The following is an 8,998-nucleotide window of genomic DNA, read 5'->3' as shown; positions in this document are numbered from 1 at the left end:
TAATATTAAGTCTTGGATCCATGGAATATGGAATATTATCCATATATTCAGATCTTTTAGAATATTTCTTAGCAAATATCTTTAGTTTTCATGCACAAGTCTTGTATACGTTATTCAAATCTACATTGCTTCATATACTTTTTCTTTGCATTAGTGTCTGGTTCCATTTTGAGGAAATTTTGAGGAAAAGCGTTTGGTTTTTGATCATTAGGTATAACGTTAGCTATAGTTTTTCTTTTTAGACCGTCTCTAGCATGTATAAACCATCTAACTATGAGAAAGTTCCCTTGTATTTCTAGTTTGCTAAGACATTCTTAAAAACCATGAATGGGTACTAGATTTTGTCAAATGCCTTTTCCACATCTATTACGATGATTTCATGCTTTTCTTCCTTCATTTGGTTAATACGGCGAACTATGCTGACTGATTTCCAATTGTTAAATCAACCTTGCATTTCTGAGCTAGACCTCACTTTGTCATAGTTTATTATTTCTTTTTACACATTTGCTAATTTTAACATGACTTGCATCTGTGTCTATTAGGGTTAGATATGAAGCTTTCCCCAAAAGCTCGTGTGTGAGACAATACAAGAAAGTCTAGAGGTGTGACACTGGGTTAGGAGAGCCTAATCAGTAACCTAATCGATAACCCAATGAGTGCATTAATCTACTTGAATGGATTAACTGGGTGGTGATTGTAGACAGGTAGGGTATGGCCAAAGGCATGTGACAGGACATGCCTTTGGGATTTATATTTTGTTCCTGGTGAGTGGAGCTCTCTGCTTCCTGATTGTCATGTCCTGAGCTGCTTTCCTCTGTCACACCCTTCTGCCATGAGATGTGGAGCTGACCATCTGTGGACTGAGCCCCTGAAACCGTGAACCCCAAATAAACTTTTCCTCACCTATGTGGTTCTTGTCAGGTCTTTTGGTGTCAGGGATGAAAAAGCTGACTAAATGTTTATAAGAGATACTGATGCTTTTTTTTTTAAAAAAGTCTTTATCTGATTTTAGTATCAGGGTGCCTTGGCCTCGTATGATGAGCTGGGAGATGTTCCCATTTACTCTGCACAGTTTGGGTATTATTGCTACTGGTGCAGAGATCCGGAACACAGCATGAGCTCTTCTAGCTGCTTCTGCAGAAGTGCAGAAGTTCTGCAGCAAGAGGGATGTGAGTCTTGGCCTGTAGCTGAAGAAGAATGTGGCTAATTCCTGGTGGACAGTCTCCAGCTCCCTCCACTCCACTGCTGAGGATCACATGGAATAAAGAGGTTGAAGTCCATCACAAGTTCATCCCATACGGCCATATTAGCCACACACATACATTTGCCATTGCAAAATCTACTCCTCTGCTTGTTTTTCTTGTGGATTCAACACAGAGCTTGAATCTCAAATCTCTGAAAGCCTTACTGAGCTGTGTTTTGACACATCTCTCCTCCTAAGTTCCTAATATTTAGTTTTTAAATTATATGGACCTCGGCCCCCATCCCAGATGACGTTGCACTCAACTTTGACAGTAAAAGCCTCTTGAAATATGATTGAATCTGAGAAAGTTCTGTAAGTTTTTCTAGTTTGCTAAGACATTCCTAAAAATCATGAATGGGTACTAGATTTTGTCAAATGCTTGTCTGAATCTTGTATCCTGACCATTATTCATTAGTAGAAAATATTAAACACACATCTGTTTATCTGTTTTTCATCTATTTTTTTAATTACCATGATTAACAGCTGAAGGCGCATACAGCCAGCTCCCCCAATATTATTACCCATAAAGTGACTCACACAGCATCAAGGACCAGAATGACAAAAGTCATGACAAGAAGATGAAGGTTCAGAAACGCTCAGGATTTAGTCCAAGATCAGTGGCCAGTAAGTGATAGAGTTGGGGCTTCAATGCTGGTTTTCTGGTTCCAAATCTCATCTTGATTTCTGGGTGGCCTCCTGGTCTTCAGAAACAGAGGTGGGGTCCTTGGTAGGAGTGAGAGAGGTTTTGCACACATTAATCTCTCACATGCCACAGGCAATGGAATTATCCTTGACTTTTCTGGAGGAAAAGGTGATAGGCATCTTCCTGGGACCAAGCCAGCATCAAACCAGAGCCCCCGCTTGGAGCCGAGGACACACAACTCTTTCATATTGAGGATCTCAGAACTTCAGAACCCAAAGTCCTATGGCAGAATCTTTAGAACTCGGAACACCAACCTGGACTCTTTAGAACCGGGAACAAAGCTACTAAAGAAAGAAGAGACCAAACACGGTCAGAGAATGGCTGGGATGCAGGGGCCCATGGGATGGCGAGAAGGGAAGGGCGTTAACACCTGAGGGAGGGACTTCTGTGCTGAGGTGGGCTGCCTGGATTTTGTCCCAAGGAGTACAAAGATGAGTCTCCTTGGGAACTGACAGGGGGTTGGGCATGCCAACTACGTGTGGACTCCAGTGAACTCTGGTGACTCCACTATCCTGGGATGTGCAGGTTGGTGTGGAAGTACAGGCAGTCTTCCAGGCTGGAGGTTCCAGAGTGAGAGGGACAGGCCACACCTCAGCAGCTCTGATTTGTGACTGGTCCATGCTGATGGGTCAGTCATGCCTTTGGCCTTCCACAGCAGAAATGGCCACTTCCTGGTTGAGAGAAAGATGGTAGCTTGGAGCTGAGGGAGAGAGGAAGGGCAGGCCTTGGATCTTTTAGGAGTTAGGGCTGACTCTCCTCTCTGTGATTGTTCTAACTTTGATTCCTTTGGTCCCAATGAGAGGAGATTAGCAAAATATGCTGTCCTTTGATTTATCACTAATACAATGCTGAAGACCACTGAGCCAATGCCTTGCACCTTCTGGCTCCTGGCTGGGAGGTGGTGGTCTCCATCACCTGAACAGGATGTGGATGGGTACTGTCCAGCTGGTGAGTAGGGGCCATGACAGAGTGGGTCACCCCAGCTTTGAAGCCAAGTCTCCAGGTCCCTGGTGGGCCACTGACCCAGCAGGCTGTGGGATGACCTGTCATGTCTCCTGGAGATATCCAAACCAGGCTCTTTGATCTCATTCTGGAAGTTTCCCCATTATTCTCTAATAGAAGTAGGAAAAGCAAAGAAGCATAACTCTGAACCATCTTGGAGGAGAAGATGTGCAGATATTACATGACCTTGTTTCTCACGGCAACAGGCGGCTCATCTTCTGGGAAATGTATGTGCAGTTTTGTGTCATGTTTATGAACAAGAGAAAATATGAGCAGTCTGTTCATGCCATCTGCTTCCCAGGGGAGGGAAGATTCGTCATGCCATGGTGTCAGAGGGACATCCAGCTCACAGGGGACTTTCTGGAGGTGTGCCATCAAAGAGTCCTGCCTTTAGGGAGGTGGGGCCTGTGGGGTCTTCCAGGAGAGCTGTGTTTAGAGGGGAGGAGAGAGAGAAGAGAGAGGAAGGGGACGGGGCCAGGATAGGGAAGGAAGAGGAGGGAAGAAGAGCGGGAGGAAGAGGAGAGAGAGAGCGAGGTACTGACTAGCTGGAGCACTTCCCTCCATTTTGCCCACCTGTCTGTCACGTGCACAGGGCCATCCCCAGCAGCACCGTGGCTCCTGGGAACTCTCTACATTGTCTCATTTCATTTCATCATGACCCCTGACCTTTCCAGAGATGAGACCCAGGTGGAAAAAGTGACCAGAGAAACCACCAGATGCTGGGGTCTCCAAACCAGGCTCCTGGCCCAGGTGGGCTCCCTGGAATCCATGGCTCCAAATTTTCCTGATCATTTGGATCAGATCCCACTTCAGGGCTGCCAACCAGGGGTCACTTGGGTGTGTGTTGCTAAGGGACATCCCATCTGCCATCCTCGTGGCTTTTTGCAAAATGACACTTGAGACCACTTTAAGCGATCCTGGGGGAGGCAAGGGCAGCACTTGGATGCTTTAAACAACAGGTTGAATTATGGCAAGACACCGACAAGAACCTTAAGGTCCCATCGTAAGAGAGCAGGGAAATCTGTGATGGTCCATCTAAAGGGAACCTCAGACAGACCCTGCCACTGAATGGAAGTGTGCCCATAAATGCTCATGAAAAAGTGACCTGGGAGCAGTGGTCACAGTGTGAGGCCATGTTGTAAATTACAGTATGGGACCTACTGCTGATGGTGAGGCGTCTGGATGTCCATTCAAGGATGTCACCTTGACTGCCTTTGGACCTAGCACAGAAATGTGGGATGCTGTCCACCGTAAAATGACAAGGAACACAGGGACAGTGGAGGAAAGCGTGTTCCTGCCAAAAAGGCAAAGTAATTTAAAATGTGGAGAATAAACTCGCCAAACAGATCACAAGCCACAGATCTGTAACTCGCACACCGAGTATGAGAAGTGGCCACTCTAGGTGGCGAGATCTGAGGATGATCTTCTTTTTTAAAGAAGGATTTGTATAGAATTTTCTAAAATTGGAATTCTTTTAAAATTTTCTTTTGGTTCTGGGGATTGAACCCAGGGACACATAACCACTGAGCCACATCCCCAGCCTTAAAAATATATATATTTTATTTAGAAATAGGGTCTCTCTGGGTCTTGCTAAGTTCCTGAAGCTGGTTTTGAACATGAGATCCTCCTGTCTCAGCTTCCCAAGTGGCTGGGATGACAGGCGTGGGCCACTGGACCCATTTTAAAATTATGATTCTCTTTCACCCGGGATCATGCATGTGTCTTACAGAAAGGCAAGGAAGGACTGAGTTGGTCATCTTCCTCCTTTGTGGTTGCTGTGAGGTGCCCTCTGGCCTCCCTGCAGGAGAGGGTGCCCTGCAAGCTGGTGGAGCCAGGTAGAAGGGCCCCAAGGCTGTGCTCCTCAGGGCCTGGGTACCCTACTCCTGCCGGCTTAGGATCCTCAAAACTGTTCTGAAATCACAGAAACACAGGCAACAGGACAACCTTGCAATCCATCAGGAATCAGGAGCTTTACTATTATTATTTTTTTAAAGCCACTATGAACCTTGACTTTCAAGCTATATGACTTTTCTCTGTTGATTAAAACAAAAGAAAAAACAATCTTAGGAGAAGGGTGTCTCTGCCCCACCCCTCCCATCCTGTAGAAGTAGTGGGACCCTAAGACCCTGCTCCTCTTTGCAGGGTCCAGATCCCTCATAATGAACTTAACAGTCCTTGGTGTCCTCTCCCCGCCACTGAGCCTCAGGCCACTTGAGGCTCTTTCCCTGAGGATTTAAATGTCGCTTTTTGGCTGCAAAAGTGGAGAACAGGGTACCTGCAACCCAGGTGGGTTGGCTCACCATCCTGGGTTGCACCATCTACATCAGATAAATGAGAGGAAAATGCCTACAGAATGGGATTTGGGGGCAAACACGCGATCACGGACCTGCCGCACCTTCTGCAGTACCTTCCCGACAGTACCCCGACTGCCTTCATGTGGCAGCTGGAGCTCTCTGCTCCCTGGACACTTACCAGGGCCAGGCCAGGTGCTGGTTCCTCAGGGGGTTCTGCCACATGGACCTCCCAGAGCCCCTCGAGACACCCCAGGATGGTGAGGTGCCTGTGGTCACTCGAATCACAAGAGGCAGAGATGGGAATCAGGATCAGGTGGCTTCTGGCCACAGGACAAGCACCCTGCAGGTCAAGACCACTACATCGTGTTCACGGCCAGCCACATGCCTGACCCCCATTGCAGGGACTCTGGCTTTCTGAGCAGCTTTCCAGGAGTAGCAGTGAGGAGCATCAGTTCAGCCACACTCCCCGAGTCAGCTGGGCTGTGGCAAAGAAGTGGCGGGTTCAGGGGAATCTACTGTGAGACCCATCCAGCCTGCTCTGAGAGAGATCAAGCCCACAGCTATGGCCAGCAGGTACTGACACTCTCTCTCTTGGGGGGGTGATCTGCTTCTGCTGTGCCAGCCACGTGGCTTCAGAAAAGCCAATTCACCTTTCAGAGACTTTTCCTGCATCTTGCAACATGAGAAAAAGTGCACGGGTGTGGTGGGATTGTCTTGTGTCCCACAGGAGAGTCTAAGTGCTGGGATAGAGCCCTGGTGTCATGTTACATATTGCCATAGTTGGTCAAGGCCAGCTGGGGCTCAGGTAGATGGTGACAGCTGTTGGCCAGCCAGCCCTGGGCAGCTTCTCTCTCCACCTCCTCACAGGGCTGCAGACATGGGGGCTGTGAGTGCTGTGTTCCTGGTCCCTGCTGGGCTTGGCCTGCACTGCCAGGGACTGTGGATCAGGACCACCTGGAAGAACCACAGGGAGCTGTTTTGAGGATTGCAAAGACAGTTGTTGTTCCCCTCAATAAATTCCGAAATTAGTGTACTTGAAAAAAATCACGGGGGCTTCTGCAGGCCTAACCAAACAAATGAGTTAAAAGAATCACATTCAAGTTTTTGGATTATTTTTTAAAATAAAATTAAAAATAGGGATAGACAAAGGCACCTGGACGAAAACAAAGGGCACTAGGAGTTGTTTTTTTTTCCATTGCACCTTTATTGTTTATCTGTTCACTGTTGGAATTTCACATGGTCTTTCCAGAATCACACACACGTCAGAGAGCCCCTCTCCCTGACAGTTCTTTTATTTCTCACCACCCTTTTGTCCTGATTTGTGGGACATCCTGCTAGAGCCTGAGGAGCTCCCAGGGGTGGCTTTACTTTTACTGGGGAGGGGGAGGGAGGTGTGCAGAGCTGGACCTCAGCAGAAGGATGGGCTTTTGAGTCCTGACCCTCCTGGGACCTCCTCACCTCCACGTCCTCTCTTTTCCAGCCACCTGGGCCTCACTCAGCTAAGGAACCAGACGGAAGGCGGTTGGAGTTCTGACTCCACTCCAGCCACGGAATCTTGGGGAGTCTCCCCATCTCTCTTCTACAACATGGGGAAGGACTCCCTCTTTCACGTGGCTACGATGAGGGTTCCGTGACTTGCATACCAAGTGCCTGCCTGGCACACAGTGTGGCCTAAACACACCTTAGCTTCCCTCCTTCTGGAGGAGAAGAGAAGGTACCTGATCAATTGGTGTCAGGGAAAGGTGCTCAGGGGCATTTGCTTTATGAGTCTGGTCCCTTGGCAGAGCCCAAGAAATGGTTCTCTATTGGTGGAATTTCAGGAAAGAGGGGAAGACAGGAGGCAGAGACCTCCTTGGCATCATTTAAAATCAACCAGGCAGACTGCCGCTTTCCCCGCCCGCTGGCAGAAAGAACAGGGACCCTCACTTTAAGGCCAGGCACTGCAGGCAGGCAAGGGCTCAACACGGGCAACCAGAAGAGGGCGAATCTGTATCACTCCACCTGCCAGGGAGGAAGTACTCCACGTAGGTGAAAACCAAGAACTCCAAGAGACGCAGCAATCTGTTAGGGCAATCACGGAACCCCTTCCATGGCCCTTGAAAGGCTGCTGTCCCAAGGGTGTCCTCGCAATAGGGAGGGTGTATGTCATTTATACCCTGCCAGCTTTAAAGAGGACCAGGACGTCTGTCTAGGGCACCCCACCTCGGCCCTTCCCACCTCTCAGTCCTGGAAACCCAAACCTGATAAACGAATGGTTACGAGGATGAGATAATAATGCGGCCAGTAAGACGCTGGGATGTTCTGTCCAGGAGTCCATCTGCCATTAGAGCCACACTCCTCTTCCTCAACGGTAGTCCTTTGAAATTTCTTTACAGCTCACCGATCACTCAGCCAATGTTCATGCATAATTCTCGGTACAGATAGGGTGCATCTATGGCCTGCATGCCCACGATCATTTTATATCTCCAGTATAACAAAAAGCCGCTCAATGGACACTCTTACAACATGCACCAACAAAGACCATGGTTGGTAGTATGGAAAAATGTCCTCCTGATGAGAGAGAGAGAGAGAGAGAGAGAGAGAGAGAGAGAGAGAGAGAGAGAGAGAGAGAGAGAACAAGAGTGCAAAGGTAAAAGATTCAACAGGAGACCAGAGGACTAGAATGGATACAGAAAAGAACTTTTGCAGATGAGCGGGCAAAGCGGTTAAAAGCAGGGAAGCACTATCAATCTAGAAGTGCCTCTCCAAATATTTGGTTCATGCTAAAAAATAGAGCACATTTATTAAAAATATATATTTATAAACCTTGATATGAACAGATACACACATCAAGCCAATGAAAAAAAGAAAAATAAGTCATCTCCCAGGTATCAAATAGTTAGACACTTGTGATGAATGGGATGCCTGTCAGAGGACTGCCCCGTGGTCTACAGCACTCGACGCTCAAGGAGACCGGAGGGAATGCTGGTCCAGGGAGATGCTCAGCTGAGCTGCGCCTGCCCCGTTCATCTTTTCCAGCACGGTGTCGTCAGCGATCTGGGATGATGAATTTCTGCACCCATGTGCTCACCACCGGTGCCGAAGGCTGGTCTTCCAAGCCTCCTCCTGGGCCCCCCGCCAAAGACGCTGAGTTCCTTGTGGCGTAAATGAGTTTTGTTGGGTTCATTGTGCTTTAGTGTCTGCTCCTTGCAGCAGGATCGGTTTATTTGTGACCTTTTTATAAAGTTCGAGGGTGCATTGGATGGAGCGGGGTGTGTAGGTCGAGCTTCCTGTCCTCACGGCCTCTGGTCACTGACCTGTGAACACACAGGACTCCTGTCTCGAGGCCATCCCAAGGCCCCCAGGGGTTCTGGGCCATTCACAGGGTGGTGTAAATGTACACGAAGATGATGACGATGAGGTTCAGGATGGTCCCAATGATGCCCAGCATCGCCAGGACACTTTCCTCTTTACTCTCTTTTTCTTGGCCTCCTTTGTCCTCGTCATTTCCACTGGTGATTACCATCTTGGTTGCAAATGTCTTTATCTTCCGCGTCAGGCTAACCTGTACGTGGGAAAAGGCAGCACACAGGTTATCATTCCCAGCACCCTCCCTGCGGCTGGGTGGGGTACAGGGTTGGCAAGCTCAGGCTGTGGCTAGACCCCGGGTGGGGTGACAGATGGCACACAGGCTGAGCCCAGCCTGGAGACTGCGCTCTTGGCCACCAAGAGTCAGAGGAACATGGCTTATGGACCTGGGGGCGATGTCCTGAGACT

The 8,998-nt window shown here is 48.5% G+C and overlaps 1 protein-coding gene across 1 annotated transcript; it reads right to left on the bottom strand.

The window, feature by feature from the left end:
* Positions 1 to 8,600: 8,600 nt before the first annotated feature.
* Positions 8,601 to 8,780, bottom strand: TUNAR (transmembrane neural differentiation associated intracellular calcium regulator; the record flags this gene model as incomplete). Its single annotated transcript, XM_081291400.1, has 1 exon — positions 8,601 to 8,780. The coding sequence occupies exon 1, from the start codon at positions 8,745 to 8,747 to the stop codon at positions 8,601 to 8,603; it is 147 nt and encodes a 48-aa protein (XP_081147526.1). The 5' UTR covers positions 8,748 to 8,780.
* Positions 8,781 to 8,998: the final 218 nt, after the last annotated feature.

This window comes from Spermophilus citellus (genome assembly GCF_964194105.1).
Source record: "Spermophilus citellus genome assembly, chromosome: 4".
NCBI classification, from domain to species: Eukaryota; Metazoa; Chordata; class Mammalia; order Rodentia; family Sciuridae; genus Spermophilus; species Spermophilus citellus.
The sequence above is the reverse complement of the archived record's forward strand: the minus strand, read 5'-3'. Positions and strand labels throughout refer to the sequence as shown.